The following is a 25,743-nucleotide window of genomic DNA, read 5'->3' as shown; positions in this document are numbered from 1 at the left end:
TCCAGGAGTCACGGACAGGACCAGAGTGACTCACGGCTCTCCTGGTCCCCAGCCTCCCCCTCCGGGCCTTTGTGAGGTGCCGCACGATCAGGCTGTGGCGCCAGCTTGGCACTAGCACTTCCCCGCTGGGCCTTCCCAGCCCCTCCCGTCACCGTCACCGGGGCTGGGCTTTCCTTCCCACTGTGGCTCCCTGCTGCGCCCACAGGCCTGGGTCTCTGCCCACTCCAGCTGCTTCCTGCTCCCTGTCAGCCACCAGTAAACCTGTCGCCCAGTGCCCGCCTCGTGCCGTGTTCTCCGCTGCCCTCTGCTCTGAGGTCTTCGTGGACCTTACCACCGACACTCTTGATCTCTGTGGCCACTGTCCCTGTGGTGGGCAAAACCTCCACTCACTCGTCGCTGTGTCAGTGTGGTCCTGGGCAGCCCGCCGGGATGGGTGATGGTGGGAGGCCAGTCCCTGTGCCTCATGCTCTGTGGCACTCTGCTTCCCGGCCAGCCTGGGGCCCTCTTTCTCAGAGCTGAAGCTCGCCCCACGTGACTCCAGCCACCCTGCGACCTCTGCCCCAGGCAGGGCTTCCTCTCCCAGCCCGCTGTCCACCATCCCCCATCCCCGCACATTTGCCCCGGCAGCCCCCACCTGCGGCATCCACTGGCCTCCGGCGCCCGACTTTGAGTCCCACTATTACAGGCTGCTCGTCCTAGCAGGGGCTCGGGACAGCCACAGGCCGTCCAGCCGCAATAGGGGACGCCGCAGGTTGGGCCACTGGTGGGAGCTGGAGTCCAGGCCTGGGTTCCTCGGCTAGGAGAGGGAGCCAGGTGGCCACACTGCTGCCACCAAGCAACCACTGTCCCTCGAAATGGTGGCTTTCCTGCCTCATTCCTCACGACCTTCAGTGGCCACGTTTGGTGTAAATTTCATACGAAAACATAAAGAACTTCCTAAGTAAGTCCCAGGTAGGGGACGAAGAGTCTCCTTGGGAGCAGCTCATCAGAGCTGTGCCAGTGTCACCTGAGGTCAGGTCGCATGCCTCCCCTCCCCCACGCCCACTCTGCCTGCCCGCATGACTGTGTGTCCCCCTCGCGGTTCCCACGGCCTCGGAGGCCTCTGCCTGCTCCCCTGTTTCTGGTTTCTAAAATGCATATTCTGATGGCCTCTGCTCAGAGCTCTGGGGCCCAGGACCTGCTGACAAAGTTCAGGTCCCTTAACCCTCACTGTCCGGTTTCCCATTTCTCCTAGTGGCCACCTGCGAGCTGGGCCAACCAGTCAGCGGACATCCTGTGGCTCGGGGTTGTGCCAGGGTGGGGTGGATCCCGGGCCTGGCACAGCTTCTTCCCTGGGTCTCCTGGTTAGCAGGAGCAGCTGCTGAGCCTGGCGTCTCAGTGCAGAAGGGTCAGGGTGTCCACCCTGCTAGGGCCACCCTCCCCATCGAAAGGGAAGAATGGCACCGAGGAGAGAGCCCGAGAGCCAGGTGGGTGGAGGCCTTGCGCCCGGCCTGTTCCCAGGCGCCCTGCTGGTCCATTTTTCTTTGTTTTTGCCTAAACCAGTTCCAGTTGGGTTCCATCCCGACCAGATGGGTTCCAGACCCCCTGGCGCGCGCCCGGCCTCGCCATCTACACTTACTGGACCTTTAATTGCTTTTGTGTTTATTTTTCAGTCCTGGGAACACTGCACTTTCCCACAGAGCCGCGTCCCAGCCCTTTTTATTCTGAGACAGAATCTTGCTAATTTGCCCAGGCTGGTCCCGGACTCCTGATCCTCCTGCCTCAGCCTCGAGCTGCACCCCTCACCATTTCCATCACCCTGTCCTGGGCTCCCTGGTCTTGACCCACCCGTCATTCCCTCGGCACTCCCTGCCCTGGCCCTGCTTCCCGCCTTCCTCCCTCTGTGGGGCTCTCCTATGGCTCCCCACCCAGCACTGGGGGCCACAGACATGCGGGGCTCCCACGCCACGCGCCCCCTGGTGGCTGGGACGGGCTGCCGCTCTTCCCTCCTGGGGCCTCCTACACTGCCCACTCGGGAATTTGGTTGAACAAATGATTTTTAAAATATATTTTTCTTGTTTATATTATTGAAAAAAACTGAAATCACTGAGAAATGTTATAAAAGGTAAACACCCACAGCCTTCCTGCCGGCCCCGACGTGCCCACAGTTCACCTGGAGCCTTTCCCTTGGGACACGCGCACACGCACACTGTCATGCCCGCAGGCGCACGCCTAGACAGGTGTGCACGTGAGGTCGCTAGCTAAAAATGAAGAACGCTGCATCTCACTTAACATGACGCCTCTCTCCATGGCCTTAAAAATTCTAACTGTTCAGAACAAAAAGCAAAAATCAAAACAAAACCAAAAAAACCAAAAATGGGAAGAAAAAAAAAAAAAGGACTAACAAAATTAAAAAGATAAGAAAAACTGCCCTAGGTCCCAGGGGTGAGCAACACTCCTTCCCTGAAGGCCACTCTCTACCCCATGATGTCAGGCGTCTCACGTCACCGCAGGACGTACACCTCCATCCTCCTGCTGCTTCCTCAGGGTAGGTTCCCGGCGCCGGGTGGGCCTGAGTGTTGGAGGCGCTCGCTTTTGCTGACCTGCTAAGGCCCACCATGGGCGCTGTTCCCTCCCAGCACTGAGCGCGAGGTGCTGATTTAGTCTGTTTTAATTTGCCTGAGTATTAGTTGTATTTCTGTAAAATACTTTTTTTAGATGTATGGACCTTTATTTATTTGTATGTGGTGCCGAGAATCGAACCCAGTGCCTCACACGGGCTAGGCATGTGCTCCACCACTCAGTCACAACCAGCCCTGTATTTTTTTAACTCCCCCCCACATATTGCCACCAAAAACTGAATATGATTAACATGTTGGCATAACACCTGGAGGTTTTTAGTTGAAGGAATGAGATGTTTTACATAAAGGTTCGTTGGCTTTTAAGTTTCTTCTTACGATTGGTTTGGAGCGGATCCTCCACCTCACGGTCACCTGGTGGACGGATGCTGTCCAGATCCAGACCCTGCTGCGAGACGCCCACCCTCGGCCCTTCTCCTGTCTGCAGCCGGAGGCAGGAAGTTGGCGGTGGAAGGAGTCGGGCATCGGCACACACAGGTGGGAGGCCCGGCTCTGCTGACCTGCTGGCCCGAGGGAGAGCAGGTTCTCCTAGGGGTGTGGCCCTGTCCTTCCCTGGGCACCTGTCCTGGGTGTGGCCCTGTCCTTCGCTGGGCACCTGTCCTGGCTGTGTGCTCAGGAACACCCTCCACTAGCACTGAACTGGCAGCAGTCTGTGCTTCAGTAAGGAGGACAGAAGTCTCCCACTGGGTTTAGGCTGCTATGCAGGTGACAAGGACCCTCCCCTGTACCCAGGGCCTCGCCCACCTCTCCAGAGCCTGCAGGCTGTGGTGCTCCCCAGGCCTGGCCATGATGAAGCCCACATCACAGCTGAGTGCCAGAAGCTCTGGACACGGTATGAGCCTCTGCGGCCTCTGGAGGAGGCCAGCGCCACTCTGTGTTCTAGAGGGGTGGGCACCGGGGCCAAGTGTCTTGGCCACCACGCAGGTGCAGCAGTGGGACCAGCTGGGACCCTACAGCCACGCTCACCCCCACGCTTTCCACCGGACACACTGCCTGCCCTTTCCCAGACGTGTCCAGCTTTCCAACATGGGCAGCTCCGTGTGGGTGGACAGCCCAGAATGTCCTCCTGGGCTCCTCCCGCCTCCTGCTGCCACAGTGGGCCCGGGGCACAGCCGCTCATCCCAGGTTCCCGCAGCTGGGCGCCCTCTGCTCGTCCAGAGCCCTGGGCTGGAACCACACCAGGCCCAGGCCCGGGAGCGAGCGAGCGGTCAGCGGACGCCGAGTGGCTCCTGGCTACGACCACCAGAAGCTGACGGAGAAGCTCAGGTCCAGGGCCCGCACGTAGTGCCAGTGTTTGGCGGGGATGAAGAGCATCTCTCCAGGGGACAGGGTGCAGGCCAGGAAGGGCGCCTCGGCAAACCGGGGGAACCTCTCCAGGTCGGGATCCTCCACGTCCACCTGAAGAAAGCAAGAGATGTCATTCTGCTGGAGTCTGGGGACCGCAGCAGGGACCGCCACATCACCCCGGTGCCCGCGCGCCCACCTGGCTGGTGTTGTGAAGAAGGTGCGTTTCGTGTGGGTACAAAGCCGCCGAGTCCCGTGGGGAGTAGAGCTGGATGTACTTCCTCCCCATCACCTGGAAGAGACCCAGGGCTGCTGGATGGCCTCACAGCGCTGCAGGCCCCTTGGTCCCTGTCCCCTGACCCTCCCGCACTGCTCCCTGGGCCTGCACTGCCCCTCCTGACCCGCACCTGCTTAGGTGCCCAGAGGCCAAGAGCTGTTGTCCTCGGAGCATACGGTGGGTGGCAGCTCGTGGCTGTGGCTCAAGCCTGGCTGCTGCTCACAGCGCGTCACCTTGGCTAGCCCACACAGGCCTCAGGGGTTATTCTGCGCCCCCGATTTCCAGGTGAGGAAAATGAAGCACTGAGAGATTAAACCAACAGCCCAAGGTCACAAAGCCACCTGCCTGGGGATGGCGCTGGTGGCTGCTGGGCAGGCTGTCCACCTCCCCTGGGCAATGCCAACCTTCCCACCCATTCAGCCAGTCAGAGCCAGGGGGCTTCCTGGGCAGCACCGTGTGCCCCTCCCCTCGCAGGACCTCCCAGGACCAGCCCCTCCACCAAGGCTCCAGGTGGAGGCCATCCTCCCTGGAGGGGACCCTCCTCAGGCCTGCGGCTCTCGACCCTTTCAGGGTCCCTACAACTCTTTGAGGATCTGGAGTTTGAAGGTGGACCCTGAGGTCAGCCCCATGCCTGGGCCAGCAGGAGGTAGAGCCACTGGTCTGGTGGCAGCTCCTACCTGCACCAGGAAGTTCTGCTGCGGGTCTTGGTGCAGTGGGGACACGGTTCCTTGGGGACCGAACCAGGCGTTGATGGTGATCTCATCCTCCTCCCCGTCGCCCAGGCAGCAGTAATCAGGGATGCCGATGTCCTGTTTCAGCTCCGGGATCTGCGGGTGTCAGAGCAGAGATGGGGGGTCGAGGAGAGGCCGGCACCTACAGCCGGAAGTGACTGACAGGTGGGCACACGCCACTCCTAGCTAGGGCCATATTTTAAAGGAAAAGAATTTTAAAACAATGAAAAAACAAATATGTAATCAGCAGATAATAGTTGTAGTCTTATTTTCATATCTTTTGCCATGTCTATGGATTTCTTATTTATTTCTTTTTTAAAAACCTGATGTTAATGCTTTATACTAAAAACAAAAAAACACACAACAGCTTGAAATACTCTAGCATTAAAGTAAAAAAAAAAAAGGAAAACAAAAAGAAAATAGTTTTTAGGAAATCCAGAGAGGATTTCCTAAAATTCACTACTGGTAAACAAATCCCTATTGGCTAGGTGCGGTGGTGCCTGCCTGTAATCTCAGCTATTCAGGAGGCTGAGGCAAGAGGATTACAAATTTAAGGCCAGCCTCAGCAACTTGGTGAGACCCTTTCTTAAAATAAAAAGGGCTGGGGATGCAGCTCATTAGTAAAGTACCTCAAACAAACAAAAACCCTATGTTACATTTTATAAATTAACAGCCCTAAAGACTGAAGCGCCCGAGCCCCTCCCTGCTGGCTGAGGTGGGAGGTCAGGACACGGTGCAGAAGACATGAAGACCTCAGTACATATGTCACACAAATAAACCAAAAGCCAGAAGCAGATGGACACAGACATGACAGAGGGCTTCTGTCTCAGCAAATAAATCCAAGTGAAACCAAGAATGAGTCATCGTTCCTCGTTAATCAAATAAGAAAGATTGAAAGCAGGATAACCCAGCCGTGGCGGGACATGGTGTCTGGCGTGTGGGCAGGGCGCGGGCACAGAGTGGAAGGAGTGGTAAACCTGTGTGACGGGGACAGGCTCGTGATCAGGGCTAAGAGCGTCTGCATCTGACCAGTGGGAGTAGCTTGGTGCCCGGCCCCTCGTGGCCAGCGGGACCTGGAGGAGCCTGTGATGGGAGGGCTTCCAGGTGGACGGGGCCACACTGTCAGTGCACCTGCCTGGTGGCCCCAGGACAGGCAGTGCTGAACATGTCCCAGGCAGAGCTGGCAAAGGCCACACGCTGTCTCTGTGGTGCTTCCTCATGAACCCTGTCCCCCCCAGTCCCTGCGCCCTCTGGGACAGCGAAGCGCCCCCAGCAGAGGCCTGGCCTCCGGGGAAACGGGCCTGGGGTGAGCACAGCGCCGTCGGGGTGGACCTCCCAGAGCCCCAGAGGACTGTCACCAGCACACGGGGCCACCTCGCAGGCCCAGGGTCTCAGAGTGAAAAGCCACTTGCTCAGAGGCAACCGCAGCCTGACCAGCCCTCAGCAGGCACTGGGCCAGCTCAGGGCAGGGCCCAAGGGAGAGGCCAGCCGTCCCTGGAGGCTCCCACCCCAGACCCCGTGGGAGCTGCTGGTATTTTTCCCGCTTGAGAGGAATGAAGCAGGGCCGGGCCTGGGCCTCGGCCTCTCCAGGGAGCAAGGCGTCACCTGCCACTTCGCCAGCAGCACCTGGGAAGGCGGGAATGGCCCCCTGCAGGGAGCTGGGCCCAGACGCTGCCCTCTGTCCTGTAAGGGCCCATCTCCCGGGGCCAGCGTAGAGACGAGGAGTAGTGGTGTCCCATGCTTTGAGCTAAGACCCAGATTCATGGACTGAGGCCCCCCAGTGCCACAGGGGGGTCTCGGGCCATTTGCAGGATTCTCAAATGCTTCCAGTAACCTCAGGCTCCCTGTCACATCACACTGCTGCTTCTGCCTGGGGTGCCATCTGCCCTGACCCTGTGGACACTCAGCAGAACTCTGATTGGTTCCTGATGACATCATCAGGATTTCTGAGAGGTGATTGGTTGAACCCATCCTGCAATCCGAATCACTGACCAAAGACTCGGAGACCCCTCGAGAACCAAGCAGTTGGAGACAGGCCTGCAGCGGGGGCCAAGCTTAGAAACCAGTCCCTGCGAGGAAACCAGTGAAAGGTCCTGAGGCAGGAACCTGGGGGGCGCTGGAGGCCGAGAGGTTCCAGAACAGTCTGCGCCACTCTGCTTGCCCCGGGCCTGTGCTGCTGGACTGCCAGACACCTCTCAGCTGGCTACTGCTGGCGCTGGGCCCCGCTGCCCCCACGTGGGGGGCACCTGTCACTGGGAACGTCCTGCCCTCCTCTGGTCTTCAGCAAGTCTGCGCTCAGGGTCTACCTGGCCTGTCAGGGCTGGACCCAGAAGCAGCAGGCCAGGTGCGGGCAGATGGCCACAATCAGACACCTGAGGTGGGGACGGATGAAGGCGGCAACTCGCCCCCTCCTGGTGGGCTCAGGTCCCGTGGCCTTGTGGCCTCGCTGGTCCTTTGGGATGTGTTCCTCGGCTCTGGCCGCACCTGGACTTGTGACAGCGTCCCACCCCCGGGGACTGCCAGTGGCTTCCCTCTCCCCTTGCTGCAAGCTGGAATCCCTCCTCACTGGGGTCCTGGGACTCAGGCCTGCGGCCTCACTGCCTCCTGCTGGCCCTGGTGAGGAGGGGCAAGAAGCGGCACGAGTGGGCAGCAGTGAGCCAGCAGGCTTCCCTGGGGGGACGGGGAGAGGGTGAAGGACAAGAGCGCAGCCTCACTCACCTGGTCAAAGAGCTGGTGCTGCGCGAGGTACCCGATGTCACTCGCCTGGGCAGACACGGAGGAAGAGAAAGCACTGTAAGCACGAGCCTGGCGGCTTCTTCCAGAGGCTGCCATTGCTTCTAGAAGGCTCCGCCCCGCCCCACGAGGCTCCGCCCTGCCCCACGAGGCTCCGCCCCGCCTGAGCGCCTGGTCCCCAGGGCGGCTGCTGGTGGGTAAATGGAGGCAACCATGTATATAACGATTTTTGTTTTTCTGTTTAAAAAATCATTTTAAAAAACTGATAAATACACATAATTTCCTATTTTAATCTCTTTAAGGCCCAGGGCCTGGTGTTCAGCACACCCACATGGCTGCACAGCCATGGCCACCACCCACCTCTGAACCTTCTCCACCCTGCCAGGTGGAACCGCATCCAGGAAACACTGGAGGAGTCACTTTGACTTCTTTTTTTTTTTGTTGTTCTGGGATAGAACTCAGGGGCACTAGACCACGCGCGGAGCCCCATCCCCAGCCCTACTAGCCCTACTGTGTGTTTTAGAGTCAGGGTCTTGCTGAGTTGCCTAGTGCCTCATTAAATTGCTGAGGCTGGCTTTGAACTCGTGATCCTCCTGCCTCAGCCTCCTGACCTTGACGTTTCCTTTTTACAAGTTTTTTGGTCTGCTGATGAGAAGCTGGGGCCCCCACCTGAATCTCTCCCAGGTCAATACGCAGGCAACTGCTCCTGCTCTTAAGGACTCCACGATGTTCTATAAACAGGATTTGAGGTCATGAATTCGGGGACATCCAGGGTGTTTTGCTACAGCATTTCGACTAACAGCCCCAAACACTGTGCTTATGTTTATGGGACATGCGCTTCCAAAACTACCGTGAGTCACGCGTACGTGTATTTAAATTTTCACACTTCTGCCAGGTACTTTCCGGAGTTAGACCCTTCCTGCTCCTGTCGCCCTCCAGTCGGCCCACGCTGGGGGCATCACACTGTGACAGTTTTGCCAATGAGCTGGAGATGAGGGCTTCACAGCCTGGGCCCCCAGGGCTCGGGTTCTGCTCAGATGCCAAGCTCTCCAGGGGTCCCACGGCAGGGGAGGGACGGGACTCAGGGCACCTCTCACCCCCCTGCAGGCAGGGCGGAGCCGGCGGGCGCTGGCAGCTGAGGCCAGGCAGTGCAGCAGGGAGGCCCCTCTCCAGGAGGCCCAGGGAGCCTCGTCCTTCCGTCCTTCCACCCTCTGCTGCATCTGTCCTCTCCACAACAAGCCAGACCCAGGCTGAGCACACACAGCAGCCCTGACACCATCTCCATCCTGGACAGCGGGTCAGGAGGACACCGGGTGAGTGCTGGCCACGCACTGTGCTCTAATCCCCACGGGGACACGGGCATCGCCACCCACAGCCCTGAGTCACCCACCACACTAAAGCCGAGCTTCCCAAAGTCGGGCCCTGAGGACAGGCGAGGCCCAGGACACCGCCAAGGCCCAGGCCAGCGAGGGGCAGCCTGTCTAACCCTGCGCCGGTGCTGCCTCTGCCCTGGGCCTAGCCACGGCCTTCCCGGCCAGGCTGACGCTGAAACACAGATGGCCACGGTGTCACGGGACTCTTCTAGATGCTCCCTCCCAGGCCTCAGGGATAGCAGGAGGCGGGCTGCCGAGGCGGCCGAGCCCCCGAGTGCCCACGGAGGAGGCTGGGCCCCGGTTGAGGAGATGGGGCAGGAAGGGCACCGAGGAGGGGCGCTGGGGTCCCCCAGGAGTTCACAGTGAGCAGCGGACATGGACAGCAGGGACGGGGACGGGCCACCACAGGTCTGCAGACTTCTCTGAGAGGATCCACGATCCAGTCTGCTCGGAGGTAGAGGCTGGGCCCGGGCTGCTGGGGACGGGGCGGGTGGCACGTGAAGCACAGCCCGAGGCCCACAGCCCACAGCTGTCCCCTCACTCTAAGGGTCTCGGCCCTGATCTCGGCCACATGAGGCCACAGTCACACTCTCTGCCACCCACGGGCCTCACTGCCACGAATCTCTAGTGGGAACTGGGGACAGCTGGCTGGGAAAGCTGACTGGTCCCTGTGCGAAACGTCACCTGAGGGATTCACTGCGGGAGCCTCAACTCCCCTCCTAGTGCAGGACGGGGATGGAAGGGACAACCCACAGGAATTCGCATGTGAATGAGGAGGGGACCCGGCCCGGAGCCACCAGTGGGCGGAAGGCGAACCCAACGTGGCTCACACGATGGGACTCCCAGCCGCTCACAGGGACCACGGCTGGGAATGGCACGGCCCGAGGGCCTTGAGGAGTGAAGGAGAGGGACAGAGGCCACCCCAGCGGCCATGCGCTGTGCCATCCCTTGGTGTGAAGTGCAGAGAATGGACGCGTGCACAGGGACAGGGAGCTGACTGGAGGTCACGGGGGTGGGGGAAGGGAGACGGGAAAGGACACCGATGTGCAGGGGCGTCCCCAGGGCGGGAGACTTCTGGAAGGGGACTGGGGGAGTGGGGGGGGCACCATCACGCACCTCCTCAAAACCCCCAGGGCACCAGCAGGACAAATCGGCCTGGAAAGAGGAGCCCTGGTGCAGCCACCCGCCTGCCCGCCCGCCCACTCTGGCCAGCCGCCGCCACAGCCCAGGGACGCTCCTCCCACCACTGCGCCCCAGGGAGAGCCCTGCACACCTCGCTCACGACGTGCTTGCTGATGAAGTCCCCCACGGTCATGAGCCTCTGGGACCATTCCTCGTCTGTGTACCGGGAGCCGACTTCCACGGGCACCGTCCGGCAGCCAGCCACCTCCTGGATGTATTCCAAACTGTCAGAGACACAAGCATCGTCCTCGTCAGGGTCGCTACCGCCCGCTGGGCATGGAGAAGAGCGAGCTTCACCTGTGGTTTCCTTTAGTTCCCACAAAACCTCATGAGGCAGAGACTACTCAGGCACAGAGAGGCGAGGTTACTTGCCCAAGGTCACACAGCCAATGCACAGAGCCGGGTCTGCTGGGCTGCTCCGCTCCCTGTGGGCTGTGGTCCCTCTGAATCTCCCTCTGCTCATCTCGTCACTGAGCTAACAAATGGTGGGCAGTATGAGGTGCTGAGGGGGTGAGGTGCCCGGCTCTGAACTCTGGTGGCCTGAGATGGAGTCCGGGCCTCACCAGCGATAGACCAGGGGACCTTTGGCAAGTTGCCCAGCCTCTCTGAGTCCCTGTGCCCGTGCAAAGTGGAGGTGACAACAGTGCCTGACCCACAGGGAATGAGACGAGGCAAAACACACCACATGCCTGACACAGGGACAGAGGGACTGCACGAGGGAGGCCTGCTGTGCGACGGCTCCGGCAGCCCAGCGCTCCCACAGGCCCAGAAACAACAGAGACAAGTGACCACGGACTGGAATCATAAAAAAATTTTTTTTTCTCCTTTAGGTTGATTTTCTCGGCTATTTTGTCACAGTGATGAAAAGCTGCTCCAATCAGCTTCCCTTGAGCTACATAGTTGGACCTGTGCACCACAGGGGATTGGTTCCAGGTCCCCTGCAGATGCCAAAAATCCAGTGATGCTCAAGTTCCTTATTTAAAAAACAAAAACAGTGTAATCCCAGCAGTTTGGGAGGCTGAGGCAGGAGGATGGAAAGTTCAAAGCCAGCCTCAGCAAAAGGGAGAGTGAGACCCTGTCTCTAAATAAAATACAAACCAGAGCTGGGGTGTGGCTCAGTGGTCAAGTGCCCCTGAGTTCAATCCCTGGCCCCCCAAAAAACAAAACAACAACCCAGCATACACCTGCCCGCGTAAGTCACTTCCTCACTACTCAAGACACGGCATGCGCTGTAAAACCTGTCGGTAGTTGTCCCACTGCCTGGCTTGGGGAACAGTGACAAGAAAATAAGTCTGTGTGTGATCGGCACAGAGGTGACACGGTAGCTCTGCATCCAGTCCTGACCCGTGGTTGGTGGACACCCGCGGCCATGAAGGCCCACTGTGCCACCTCATTCCCAGGGTAGGCCCAGCCAGGGCGCGTGGTCACTGCCCAGCGCCTGAGTCTGGGGAGCGGCTGTCTCTGGGCTCTTCTGGGCTGGGCCTCGGGGCCCTGAGGAGGCTGCGGGACTCCTGGACCCTGCGGGAGGACAGAGTGGACCTATCTGGAGACCGCCACCCAGACCCTGTGGAACTCGGCTCAGGGCAGAGCGAGCTGTCACAGGGCCGTGGCCCGGGGCTGCTAGTGAGTGTCTGTGGGGACTCTGGTGACGTGTGGGTGGCTGGAGGAGTGACTCAGGGAGGCCTGGGGACACTGGGTGGAGGGAGGGGAGTCCCCGTGGTGCCGCGGTGACCACCCACCTCCACTTCTTCATGCACGGCCAGTGGTCAGCCACGCCTTCCAGGACCACCGGCCTCTCGGGAACCAAGAACTGCTCCCGGAAGTGCTGCAGGGACGGGCGGCGCAGCCGGGGCACTGCCCTCTCGGGCTCCAGCTCTGGAGTGGGGACGCGGTGGCGCCTGGCTCTCTGCTCAAAGTCAGAACACAAGGCACCAGCTCAGGCGGCGGCCGGGGACCCACACCGTGGCAGCGGCTGAGGTGGCCTTGGTGACACCACAGCCACACAGCCCTGATCGCTGCTGCTGCTGTGGTCACCAGGAGACCCGGCGCCACGGTCCCCCGCATCTCAGGACAAACGTCTGTGGACTCGCAGGCAGTGCTGCCTGCATGGACGCCACCTCAACCACCGTGTCCCCTCCTCACAGCCACCCCTGGGAACCGCATGGTGACAGCATGATGAAGAGTCCCCTGTCACCAGCACTGGTCACTAGCGTGTGGCCACGCAGCTTCCCTTGGCCTCTCCCACCTGGGGACCCGACAGGAGTGCTGGGTCCCTGGGCTCTGTCCACACGTGCTGGGCAAGGTCACAGTGCCCAGACCCGGGACCAGCCGGGGCACACTCGGCTCCCGGCTCCTTCCGCCACACACCGCCCCCCACCCAGGACGACCTTGGGCAAGGCCACCTCCACGTTCTCGTGGGACACGAGGTGGGCTGGGGGCTGCACCCGGGGTCAAGGGGACAGACACTGGTTCCTGATCTGTGCGCCTGTCCTGCTGTCTCGAGGCCGGGTGCCATGCCCGGCCCTTGGCCCCTGGAACCCTTGGGGACACTGGGACCTGCGTGGCCTTGCGGCTGAGGAAGGGCCCGCGGCTGCCTGGCTGCTGTGCCGACCGCGTCTCTCTCCTCTTTAACCAGAGGCGGAGTCGACCCCTTCCTGGAGCGTGGTCCCACGGCTTCGGTCCTGCCGTCAGCAGCGTCCCTGGCTGGAGTCCCACAGGCTCCCAGGCCCTGCTGACCTAACTTGGCAGGTGACAGGGACGGTCCCTCTCTCTTCCCAGTGGGATCTCCTTTTCGTTGGGCTGTGTGACAAGGACATCCATTCACTTACCTGGTGTAAAACCCTGCTCACGTGGGGAGTGTCCAGGCCACAGGGCCAGCCACGAGGCCACTGCTGGTGCCTGACAAGCTGGCCTTTCCCTTCTGGGGCTCAGGACCCTAAGTGCCCCTTCACAACCAGGAGGGGACGGAGGCTGGGAGCGGAGCCGTCCTGGCTCACCCAAGGTGGCCCGGGGTCTGGGACGGGCTGGGCTCTGACGCCTGCTGCGTCAACTCAACCGCGTGGGCCTGTGGGACGTCGCCCAGCCCCCCTCGGCCCCCTCAGCTGCTTCTCCGACCACAGGGTCCCCACCCCGGCTCCACGGGGCGCTGCTCTCGCAGAAATGGGAAAAAGAGGGTTTTTGACAAAACAAACCCGGGGCTCGTTCCCATCAGCCGAGAGGCTACTGTCAGGGCGCCCAGGTCCCCGTGGGGGGGGCCCTCACCCAGGGGCAGAAGCGGACAGGGAGAGCGGGGCAGGGCGGACGTCCCTGTACCTTGGCTCCGGGCGGCTCCGGGCCGGGGCGGGCGGGCCTCTTTCCAGAGCCGAGGTGCGCCTGGAGGACCGTGGCAGCCCTAAGGAGGACGTCCCCCAGGATGGCCGCCCCCATCAGCAGGCCCATGTCGCACACCCGCAGAGCCTCAGTGACCACGGTGGCCTCGCGGGGCGCCCGGCACAGGCACAGGGCCTTCAGGAGGCAGCCGAAGGCGTAGACCCGCCGCCAGTCCTTGTGCACGTCCTGCCAGGGCCCCGTGTTGAGCCTCTCCCAGGCGACGTCCAGGAGCGCCTCGCTGTCCTGCAGGCACTCGGCCAGCCGGTCCCCGTAGAAGTGCTCGGTGGCCTGCCGCAGCAGCAGCACCACGCTCCTGTCCACCGTGTCCCCGAGCTCCAGCCTCAGCTCCTCCCGGGTGCCCGGCAGCAGAGCCCTGAGGGCTTCCCAGAGCGCACCAGCTGGCACCCCGGGGCCTCCGTGACTCTGGGTGCCTTCTGTCATCTGGGCCATCCAGCGGGGTCAGATCAGCGCCTGACAGGGACAAACAAGCGTTAGGGACCAGGAGGGGCCTGGACGCAGCCCACAGGGGCCCTCTTCAGAGCGGCCTTCTCTGCAGCCATGGCCCTGCAGCCCCCGTCCAGGTCTGCGATTTCCAGGGCCCAGTACACAGTCAGCACTGCATAAGTGCATGCTCGGGGAGGGAGGGTGCGGCGGGGCCTGGATCCCCAGCCCCCCCCCAAACCCCCACCCACCTCAGGCCCACCTCCACGACCCCTGTTAGGCCTGCAGGACCCTCCAGGTCCCCGGTCCCCACTGCCCTTGCGCTTGCTTACACCCCCGCCACCGCCAGGCCTTGAGCCCCCCGGGGCGCTAGCACAAGACCCCCCGGGACTGCAGTCCTCCCTCAGTTCATGTGCGTGATTGGCACGTGTCCACCTCCCAGAAGTCCCCTGCTGGCAGCGTGGTCCCTGCGTGTCGATGCTCAGGTGGTGGACCTTTAAGAGGCGGGGCTCCGTGGGAGGTGACAAGGTCACTGGGGACTCCCATTGCAAGGTGGGCCCATCACCACGGGGCAGGTTGTTAAGTGAGGTCCCCTGCGTTTGGCCCCTTGTACCTGCTTCCCCTCCACTTGTCCACCATGCTGTGATGCAGCCAGGGACCCTCACCAGATGCTGGCACCATGTTGTTTGGACACAGAGTCACCAGCATCATGAGCCAAATGAAAACTTTTTTCTTCATACATTCCCTGGTGTCAGGTATTCTGTTACAGCAACACAAAACAGAACGAGACGCATCCCTCATCTCATTTGAGCTAAGTGACAGGGGCCATGATGCTCTTTGCAGAGAATGTTTTAGGCTAGGGGTGCCATGCACTGTTGCTGCTCCTCTGCACAGCAGCATATAAATGGCCATACACCATTTATGAACCAATAGGCATCACTGTGTTCCAATAAAACTTTATTTGCAAAAGCAGATGGTGGGCTAGACTTGGCTTGCCAACCCCTCCTGTATGCTGCAAAGTCCTTCATCTTCTTCAGGCACAGAGTTAGGCTGTGTCTCCCAGGCTTACTTGCAATTAGTTGTCACCTGCTGTGTGCTGGTGACTGTGAATGCAGGGATGTGTGCCGCTCCCAGGCCTGGCCCAGAAACAGGTCCCACAGGATCCCACACACTTTACCTGTCCTCTGGCTGCAAGTGAAGTTCCCTGAGAGAGCCACAGGATGGCAGGAAATTGGCACTTTAAGAAAAGAAGCCTGGGAAGGCCACCCAGCCAGGAACAGACAGGCTGGAATGGTTCGTGAGCAAAAAATGAACTTGTTTAGGCACAAAGGTGCTGGTGATGCTTGTTACAACAGCAACCCTGCCCTGATACAGGCTTATCATTTCTGAAAATGGCCCCCTGCAGATGTCCACACCCACCTCCCTAGAACCCACAATGGCCTGTAGGTGATTAAGAATAATGACCTGGAGATGGGGCAACTGTTCTGGGTTATTTGGATGAGGCCATCCCAATACCTGAGGCCTTAAGGAATGGTTTCTTTAACTGTGATTTTGGAAACATGCTCAGGGTCTCTACAGGGGTACCTAGCAGCACTGGCTGTGGACACAGGAAGAGGCCACTCCCCACAGGAACGTGAGCAACTTTCAGATGCTGGGAAAATCAAAGAAATGGATTGTCCCCTGGGGCCTGCAGAAGGGAGGTCCTGCTGAGTCCTTGACCTTAGCCCAGTGAGACCCACGGCACACTTCTAACCCCCAGGTGTGACAGGTGATGAATCTTGTGGTGATCTGCCCAGCAGTCGTGGAGAGTACGACTCGTTTTAACCAGCAGGACTGGGTGAAGCTGGGGCACCACTTCCGTGATGAGTTCCATGAGACTGAGGGGCACCCTGTCAGCAGACCGTCTGCCCACCGGCTTGCACACGTTGATGACACAAGAGGCCACGATGCAGGGGCCTGGGTGGCCACAACTGGGGGAACCTGTGGTCAACAGTGAGGCGCTGAGGCCTCTGCCCAGCAGCCCTGCAGGAACGGCACAGACTGGGAGCTGGACCCCTGTCCAGTTGAGCCTTTGGGTGGGAACTGGCCTTGACTGACAGATGACCATGGCTCTGCCAGCGCTCCCGTGCAGAGGACCTCGCTGACCATGCCACACTCCCGACCCACACACTGAGGTCCCGATGGTTGCTGTTTCAGGCCACCCAGTTATGACTTGCTGCGCAGCGACAGAGCTGGTCCAGATCTCAGGGACACCTGGTCTTCGTGTTCTGTCGCGGTGACTGAACACACGGTGGGGCATTTAGAACTAGGGGTGCATTTAGCTCATGGCTTCGGTGGTTAGAAGGTCCAGGAGCAGGGCCCAGCACCTGCAGAGGGCTGTCCTGCCGCTGGAGACTTCCTCCACATTGGAGAAGGACAAGGCCACCAGCCACAGCCAACTGGCTTTTGTAGCAAACCCGCCCTGGAGGTGACTGCCCGCTCCCTCCCTGACCCGTTCACCCCAGGGTCCACGAGTGGGTCCCTCTGTCCCCGAGTGCAGAGCTTCTGTGCGCCAGCCTCCAGGAGAGGCCCTCACCTCCACACCGCGTCTCCAACACGTGGACTTTCAGAGACATTTTTTTCCCTGTGGTGCTGGGGACAGAACCCAGGGCCTTGTGCACCCGGGGAGCGCTCGCCCACGGCGCTGCGGCACCCAGCCCAGCCACACCCCTCCGCAGCAGCCCGGGCCTCGTGGGCCACTCACAGAAGCTCGGGAAGGCATGGCCCCCTTCAGCCCACACGTGCCTGGTGCACCCAGCAGCCCACGGGGAGCAAGGGCAGTGAGGGCGCTGCAGAGGTCCCAGAAGGTGCCCCCCCCCCCCCGCTCCTCCTCAGCTCGCTCCCCAGCCCCAGCTCAGGAGCAGCCCCCGCGGGCAGGGTTCTGAGAGCAGCAGACGCCCTCGTTCAGCCTCACTGTGACCCCCTCACCGTGACCCCTCACCGTGACCCCAGCTGATGACACACACAAGGCCAGGGACTCGGAGCAGTCGCTGAAGCCCTGGGGAGAATGATCGTCCCCACGTCCCAGATCAGCTGAGGCGGAGGAGGACCACAGGGGCCGCAGAGACTCCACACAGGTGGCACGTCCCCTGGACCCGCGACCTGGCGGATGAGGAAACCGAGTCGTGGAATCTGAGGCGCGGGGGTCAGCTGCACACAGGGCACCCCGCTCCTCACCGCAAGGCCTCCGTGCTCTGCAGTCCCTCCTCCTGTCCCAGTCACAGGTGGCGTCAGGTTGCTGGGCTTCTGCGCCCACACCTGCAGCAGGGCCTGTCGCCGTCCTGGGCTCGCAGTGGACGGGCCTCCAGCTGGCGTGGCTGGATGGGGGACTTGGGGAGCCCCGCTGGCCTGGCCAAGCCGCCAGGATGGGTCTTACTGCCAGGCCCCTAGGAAGTTCCTGGGGGTCTAGTGCTGGCCCCATTCAGCTTTCTTGGGGAGAGTCACACCCAAACCTCCAATGTGGTGTCCCCTGGCAGGACAAGGGGACCCACCAGCTGGCCTCCCCAAGGCCTCCTGGCTCACGGCCTGAGCGCCCCACACAAGTCTCACCTTGGGCCCAGGAACCCAGAGGCCTCACCCCCAGCTTCTCCTACGCGTCTGTGAGAAGGTCCCCAGGAGACCCCGCCTGACTACAAAATCGGCCCCCACTGGGGACGTCCCTGGCAGCTCTGTGAGCTGCTCTGCAGAGCCACCGTGAATGGTCCCCGGAGGGTTTCCCATGGGCTAGGACGAGTCCCCTGGGCGCAGACTAGGGGCTTTATATACTGGTGTCACGGTGGCTTTCTGCAATGGCCCCTTACAGGGTCACATGGGCCTTACAAAGCCAGCTTCCCAGGGGCCCGTGTGTCTTCTCACTGGTCCTCCCCAGGTGTCCTGTGCCCTTTGCCTCTGGGAGGACCTTGCAGACCACATGAACTGCCCTCTGGGACAGGGGCCCCGAGCTGGCCATACAGGTCTCCTCTGGACCAAGTAAAACAGTCTTTCTCTTGTAAATGTGGAGACGCATAGGGGGTGTCTGCCAGCGGTCAGCCCTGATGGGCATGAGCCCAGAGCTCCAGGCCAGGTGAGTCGGTTTCAAAATGGCTTTCAGAGCACCTCTGTGGCTACCCGGAATGGTCTCCCAACAGGCCTCACGGCTGACGGTACCCTTGGCCCCCAGCCAGGGCTGTATGGTGGCAGCACGAGGAGACGGTCACAGTCAAGTGGCACGCTGCACCTGCCAGTCTGCTCCCAGGGCCTTCCCACAACCTCTCACACTGCCACATCAAGAGGGGCCACAGCCTGGTCAGTGGAACTCCTCCGAAGTGGCCTTGTGACCTGTTTTTAAAACTAGCCTCCTTACAGATTGAGGCTTGAGGACAAAATCGGATTTTGTCTTCACTTTACAAATCACTCTTTCATGGTTGCTTTATAATCAAACACCTGAAATGTTCCATTTGATTTCATCTATTGAATCTCCAGTCAGCTTAGCGAATGGCCTTACAAGAGGAGGAGCCCGACGGGCAAGGTGGCACACATCTGTGATCCCCACAGCTTGGGAGACTGAGGCAAGAGGATCGCAAGTTCAAAGCCAGCCTCGGCAAAAGTGAGGCGCTAAGCAACTCAGTGAGACCCTGTCTCTAGATAAAATACAAAATAGGACGGGGGGTGTGGCTCAGGGGTTGAGTGCCCCTGAGTTCAATCCCTGGTACCACCCCCAAAAAAGGAGGAGCCTTAGACTATAGGTTCAACACTTTCTTGTTGGCTCTGAGAGTCTCCCAGAGGAGCCGGCCCCATGGGGCTGCAAGAAGCAGGCTCTGCACAGGCAGCTGCTTGGACTGGCCCCACAGGGCAGGGCAGGGCAGGGCAGGGCAGTCCAGGCTCAGTGGAGCTGCCGTTCTGAACGGTCTTTTGTGCAGGCTTCAGAAACAAACTCTGAGCAGTCACCATGTGTGGATCTCGTAAAAAGATTTCTTGATGGTTGAAGCCGTTTTCCAGAAGGCACCAGCCTGAGTAGCCTGGTGAGCTGGCCTCATGGATCTTCTCAGTGAGATCCTTTTAGAAGAGGTCATAGTCACCCTTCCCAGGGGGGAGACAAGGTAAGATGTGGAAGTCGTTTTAGAATGGCAGTGCGGACTGGTTCCCAGAGCTTCCCATCAAAGGGTTTACTGTGAGCTGCACAAAGAGCCAGGTGCACACTAACTCTACATACCACTTATCATCTAAACCAGGATGTTATTAATTTAAGTGTCTGGAAAAGGAAAGAGCTGCGGTTACTCCAGGCAAAATGATACCTCCATCACCCAAGAATGTAACCTATGAAAAAGCATCAGTGTCCCATGTCCTCGCTTAACAAGCGGTCTCCCAGAACTCAACAGGTATTGGCCTTGAATACCTCGAGTTTTTTTTTTTTTTTTTTTTGGCAGTGGTGGTGTCTGTTATAGAGATAACCTGAGTGGTCCTGTGTCCTGGCTTTGCACACTGGCCTGCAGGTGCCACGTGTAATGGGGAAAGGTCAGGTACAGGCTGCATCAACAATTTTTCTCAATAGACTTAATAATTCAGCTCTAAAAGGCCTTAAATAGAGGCTTGTTGGCGTTCGAACCTTTTTGTTAAGAGGGTCAGATAAAGATGGTGTGAGCTGGCCGGAGTGGTTTTACTGGGCTTTATAAACAGTGGGGCTTTGTATTAAACCAAGGAGCCAAGGGCAGGTCTCGGCTTCCTAAATCCGCCATCCAGAGTTCACGGTGCTGCTGGAACACAGTCAAAGCAAGTTCCGGTTGATTATAAGGCACAGCCTTCTAGGAAACCACTGGGGCCATGATTTTTAAAACCCCACTGCTCTGGAGCACCCCCCCCCCCGCCCCAGCAGCCTTGAAGCAGGCTGGTGAGACGGCCTGGGTGGGGGTGCGGGGAGAAGCCCACCAAGGCTCCGGAGGTCTCAAGCCGGCCTTATGCAATAGCCAGCACCACTAGGCCATGAGGAAGCCTCCCAAGGGGGACTTCCAGATCTCGCAGCCTCCGTCTGGCTTTCCAGGGGCCGGGCGGCTTGGTGACGTCTTCAGTTCCAGGCAGCATGGCACAGGGAGAGCCCTGTGACACCCTGCAGGGAGGTCTGCACGGCACGGGGCACCTCCGGCTCTCTAAGGGCCACGCAGACGTCTCGGGTGTGCAACGTCGTCGTCCTGGCCCTAACACCTGCCTTGACCTTGCTACCTGACACTCGGGGGCAGGGGCCTCCCTTGGCTGGGTCTTGAGTGGGCAGGGCGACACGATGCTGAATTAACCCATCAAGTGACAGACTGTTGTCTTTCCTCCCGGGGCTGCGGGCGGGCTCCACAGCAACCGTCCGCCTCCCGCTCCCCAGCGCCTTCCAGCGGCTGCACTGCTCGTGGCTAGTACTCGGGGCCGAGCGCAGGGTCTTCAGTGGGCCTATCTCCACGCGGACAACCACCGCCCAGCACCGCAAGACCCGTTTCTAGAGACGCTAACAAACAGCCGCGCAGGCGCACTGGCGTTCCACTAAGGCCACCCACACCGCTTCAAGAACAGCGCAGGCGCACAACAATGCAGTCGCGAGGCCGGTCTGGCGCATGCGCAATTAGACTGCCACGGGACGCACACTGCGCACGCCTAGGTTTTTCCCCAATCCTCCCGCAGCTCAGGACAGCGGGATGAGCAAGCTAAACTGCGTTCTCAGAACGCACGCGCTGCGTCCAGAGGCTTCGCGTGCGTAATGCCGTACCTCTACCCCCTTCGGTTCCTTATCTGGACGCCTGCGCAGTCTTTCCCGACCCCATTTCTTAGAAGCCGGAGGTTCCGGCGCTTCCCAATGGCTCAAACTCACCCCTCTCGCAGGTGAACGATGTCTTGTCCTCCTCGGTCCGGACACTGCGGCCCTCTCCCGGTGGTCAGGCCGGCACACGGACTATCGATCGCTCACTGCTCCTCTAATCACGACCGACTGCCTAGGAGCGCCGAGCAATGGATGCGGCGGCCCCGCCCTCCCTACGGAAGGCGGGAGGGCGCCTTCGGGCCTGAGGTGCGGCGTCGGACCGCCAGGTCACGCCCTCCGTTTACTCTGACTCCCGCAACGAGGAGTATTCTCCATTTTATAGAAAAGTAAACAGGCTGGGTGAAATAAAGTGGCCACAGCGCCAGAATTTGAGCCCTCAGTGGGGCTGCGTCCGCGGCGGTTCCGCGGGAAGGACCCGGCAGATGGCCAGGGACAGGAGCCCCGCTCGGCCTCGGGTGCGCTCCCTGGGAGCAGAGGCGGCTCGAAGCGCGGCCCGCCCTGGGTCGGGGCCGGTCCGCACGGGGGACCCGTGCCGGCTTCCCACCCGGGAGGTGGGTTACCGGGCCTTAAGTAGCAACGGGGAGCCGAGGCTCCAGGCCAGCGCAGCCGCCACCGCCGCAGGACACCTCGGAAGTGTCCAAATCAGCCGGGACGGTGGCGCACACCCGCCGTCCAGGGGCTTCGGAGGCGGAGGCAGGAGGAGTTCAAGTTCAGAGCCAGCCTCGGAAATTAGGGAGACCTTGTCCGAGAACAGGCCGGGAGGTGGCCGGGTGGTGTGTGTGTCTGTTTACACACAGAGAGCTGTTGTCATCAGGGCCTCCCGAAGCACGTCGTCCCCATAACCTGTCAGGCTCACTGGGAGCTGGGGACTGATTCCAGGGTCATGCATCCAGAGTCCCCGGGGATGACCCCACCATTGAGCGGCGCAGTGTTGCTCGTTGTCCCTGGAAAACTGCAGGCAAAGAGGAAGTGCTCTCGGCCATCTGCGAGCCAGAGGAGACTCACTGAAAGCACAACATTGTTCCTGGTAGGATTTTGGTGATAATCGGGGAAGCCCAGCTCTGGGCTAACCTTCCTGCGTCAAGGGCAGACACAGACCATCCCCATCACCACTCTTCGGTTTTTAGTTGGCTTTTCTTGTTACTGTGAGCAGAAGACCTGGCAAGAGCGATGCAGAGGAGGGAAAGTTCATCTTTGGCTCATGGGTTTTCAGAGGTTCAGTCCACTGTTGGCTGACTGCATGGCCCTGGCCCAAGGGGAGGCAGATCACGGCAGAAAGGTGTGATGGTGGGAAGCACAGGACGTGACAGCCAGAACGCAGAGCGAGCTCAGCTTGCCAGGAATTAAATATAAATTTATACCCCAGGGACCTGCCTCCTCTGGCTATACCCTACCTGCCTACAATCACCACCCAGTTAATCCATATCCATGGATTAATCCAGTGATTTAGGTTACAGCCCCCATAACCTGATCACTTCTGAACCTTCTTGCATTGTCTCACCCGTGAGCTTTTGGGGGACACCTCACATCCAAACCATAACACTGTATCTCACAAGTGATGCACAGAACTACTTGTCCCCACAAGTCAGAACAAAGTGCTTGTGCACCAAACTCTGGTTTAGCTCCTCTCCTTCCTCCAGACCCCTGGACATTGGCCCACCCTCAGCCTGGGACAGCAAGCAGCCCCAAATGTTTTAGCTCTCAGGATAAAATACTTAATGGCCTTCTAGCCCACAGCTCTTTACGTCTCCTGTTCTTCTGTTTAATCCCACTAGCCTGTTCCCTATAAAAGCAAAGTTCTTTTTGCCTAAGTCCCAGGGTGCTTGCAGACCCAATGGCCACAATAGTGTCGCTATTCCAAGTTTCCCTCCCCCAAAGCATAGACCCTTTCCTCCTCGTAATAATCCTCTCAAATAGAAATCTCTCTTTGCTGAGTCTGAATTTGGTGTGTACTGGACAGTTCAGGGCTTTTACTTTACAAGGATTACCCAGTCGGGTGCACATTGGCCCCCAAGTTGCCAAGAAAGGCCTCATGATGGGGGCCATAGGAGGTTTGTTTCCAGGGCCTCCTTCCACAGTGCTCAGGAATGGAGCCCAGCTGTTTACAGAGACAAGCCCTTTTGCAGATTTCTTTTGTGTTTTTGTTTTGTTTTCTGGTGCTGGGGACTGAGCCTGCCCCACCACCGAGCTCCGCCCCCAGGTTTGCTTGTTTCCAAGAGTGGCTTGGTGAGATGAATCATGGGCATGAGTGAAATGTTTTCTTAATAGAAAAGAACCACGATTTTTCACGGTTGGGTTTCACTTCCCACAGTCTTGTTGCCACCCCCACCCCACCCCTTCCCCTCATTCCTGGTGGCTTTGGAATTGGCCATGAAGCTCACGGACCCATTTGAGTGCTGTGGAAGGCACCACACACACAAAGAGCCATCGCTTTGGCCCATATTTGTGATTTTTCTCCATTAGATCAAAAGCTTGTAATTTAAATATATGCAAGTGTGCTGGGAGCATGCGTGGCTTAATTATCAAATTTATTCAAAATATACAAACAAGGCTCCAGACTGGAAAACAACATTTAGCTTGCCACGGAAGAGACATTGGATTCATTCCAATTGCTTAAAGAGGAGAGTGAGACCTCCCACTTCTGGGATCCTCCAGCTACTCCACCCAGACCTTCCATTGCACACGGCAAGGCGTGGCTCACCTATTATGTGCCTTAATTCCTCTATGGCATGTGACCATCCCTGCTTGAGCTAGGACCTGGTGACCTAAAATGACCTTTGTTGTTTATTACACAAGGTACCATATTGTGTGGATTCCTCTAGGGTGCAAGCAAGACCTTCCAAATGGGATACTTGCTTTGTCTCTGGGGCTCAGTATCTTCCTGAAATGGGTGTGACCACTACCTTCCTAAGGACGTTGTGAAGGTTAGATAAGACAAGCTCTTCTCCTTGCTCTGTCTGTCCCAGAATGCACATGATCCAAGCCTCCATTTACCTGCTGGTAGCGGCAGTCTGCCTTTCCTGTTCCAAGTTCAAGGACCCCCCAAGCAAGTGCAGAACTTCCTAAAATACAGGTTCTTGGGCATCTCCTCTGGAGATTTTGATTCAGGAGCTCTAAAGTCAGACCCAGGATTCTGAATTTTCACTAACATTTTAGGAAGCTCAGAGAGAGATGGCAACCATATCTTGAGAAATAGTCCTGGGGATTATAGAGGTCCAGAGACAGGGAGTCAGAAGGTCTAGAGGGTCTGGCAACTGCATCAAACTGACCTGAGGTTCAGGGCCTGGAGCCTTGTGGCCAGGGCTGGCTCCTAGCTCTTCCTGTTTCGAAAACTTCTCAGGTAGTACCTCTTCGTGTTGCACACAGAGCCCTTACCTGGGCCACAGCCGGCCCAAAGCTCCTGGTCAGACAGGCGCAAGCATTAGTTCCCTTCTAGATGAATGATACTGCCTTTCCCGCTCAGATACTATTTTAAGCCCTTGAAAGACAAATCTTCTTTGATCTCTCTCATCCCCACCCCACCCCACAGTAGAACCCTGGAATCATTCTCTACTCATTCATTCAACAAATATTTATCAAAGACTGTATATGGAGTTGGAGTAATAACGACCAATAAGGTGAATGTATTCCTTCTCCTCATTCATTGATTCATCTGTGTTGCAAATTTTTATTGAGCATGATTCTATACCAGGAATGGGGCTAAGTGTTTGTATCAGTTATCTAGGACCACAGGTGATGCTGCGTAACAAACCATTCCCAAACTCAATGGTTTAAAACAATAAATCTACAGATCACCTTTGTGGCAGGCTTGGCTGATCTTGGTGGGACTTGCTCACATGAGTGGCCAGCTAGTCGTTGGCTAAGGCGATGAGTCATGAGCCTGTTATCATCCGTTATCAATCCTGTTCACATGAATGTGGCAGGATTTCAAAGAAGGAACAGGTGCTGTATGCCTCTTAACTCATCCATGACTTGAACTACTTCTGTTGGCTAAATCAAATCACATTCTCCTGGAAGGACAAGTCACAAGGGTGTGTCAGCCAACTTTCCACCACTGTGCAAATACCTGAAATGAATCAACTTTTAGAAAGAAAGGTTTGTTTTGGCTTACATTTTGAGAGGTTCAAGTCCATGGTCAGTCAGCCCTGTTGCCTTGGGCCCTGTGGTGAGGGAGCACGCTATGGCGGGGAAGAAATTGGTGCAGCAGCGATGCTCACGTCAGGCCAGCCAGGAAGTCAAGAGAAAGAAAGAGGAAGAGCTGGGGTTCCAGCATCCCTTTTGAGGACACGCCCCTCCCCAGTAACTCAAAGATGTCCCTCTAGGCCCCACCTCCTAACTATTCCACCGACTCTCAGTAGCCCAAACTAGAACTAACCCTTTAACACATGTGCCACTAGGAATATTCAGGATCCAAACTCTAGCACAATGTTAAAAGAGAATCCACTGCTGGAGAGCAGAGACGCGAAGTCACAACGCAAGAATCTTGGCTACAGAGAAGTTGAAGAGTCATAACTATGATCACAGTGAGCAAACAGACACATCCCTGCCCACATTCTGGCAATGGGAAACAAAGTTTAAAAAAAATTTTTTTAGTTGTCAATGGAACTTTATTTTATTTATTTACTTATATGTGGTGCTGAGGATGGAACCCAGTGCCTCTCACAAGCCAGGCAAGCGCTCTACCACTGAGCTACAGCTGCAGCCCGGGAAACAGAATTTTTAAAAAAATCATAATTATATGTATAATTATCTACACAGTCATCTCTTGGTATCTGTGGGAGATTGATTCCAGGGACCCCCTTTACCAGATACCAAAATCCATGTTGCCCTAGTTCTTTATATAAAATGGTGTAAGACTTGCATACTCCTTATACACCCATCCAGTATATTTTAAATCGTTTCTAGATTACTTAAAACACCC

The 25,743-nt window shown here is 58.3% G+C and overlaps 1 protein-coding gene across 2 annotated transcripts; it reads right to left on the bottom strand.

The window, feature by feature from the left end:
• Positions 1-2,713: 2,713 nt before the first annotated feature.
• Kdm8 (lysine demethylase 8) lies at positions 2,714-22,708 on the bottom strand. Of its 2 annotated transcripts, none has more exons than XM_026392173.2 (8): positions 20,874-22,708; positions 13,511-14,038; positions 11,938-12,107; positions 10,290-10,422; positions 7,629-7,673; positions 4,857-5,006; positions 4,102-4,194; positions 2,714-4,016 (listed from the first exon to the last, which is right to left on the bottom strand). In XM_026392173.2, exons 2-8 carry the CDS (start codon positions 14,015-14,017, stop codon positions 3,852-3,854), a joined length of 1,263 nt encoding a protein of 420 aa, XP_026247958.2. In that variant the 5' UTR covers positions 14,018-14,038; positions 20,874-22,708; the 3' UTR covers positions 2,714-3,851. The 2 variants fall into 2 exon arrangements, with proteins under 2 accessions (XP_026247958.2, XP_026247959.2); XM_026392174.2 differs by having other exon boundaries at positions 11,938-12,104.
• Between the last annotated feature and the right edge of the window lie 3,035 nt (positions 22,709-25,743).

This window comes from Urocitellus parryii, chromosome 9 (assembly GCF_045843805.1).
Source record: "Urocitellus parryii isolate mUroPar1 chromosome 9, mUroPar1.hap1, whole genome shotgun sequence".
Taxonomy (NCBI): domain Eukaryota; kingdom Metazoa; phylum Chordata; class Mammalia; order Rodentia; family Sciuridae; genus Urocitellus; species Urocitellus parryii.
The sequence above is the reverse complement of the archived record's forward strand: the minus strand, read 5'-3'. Positions and strand labels throughout refer to the sequence as shown.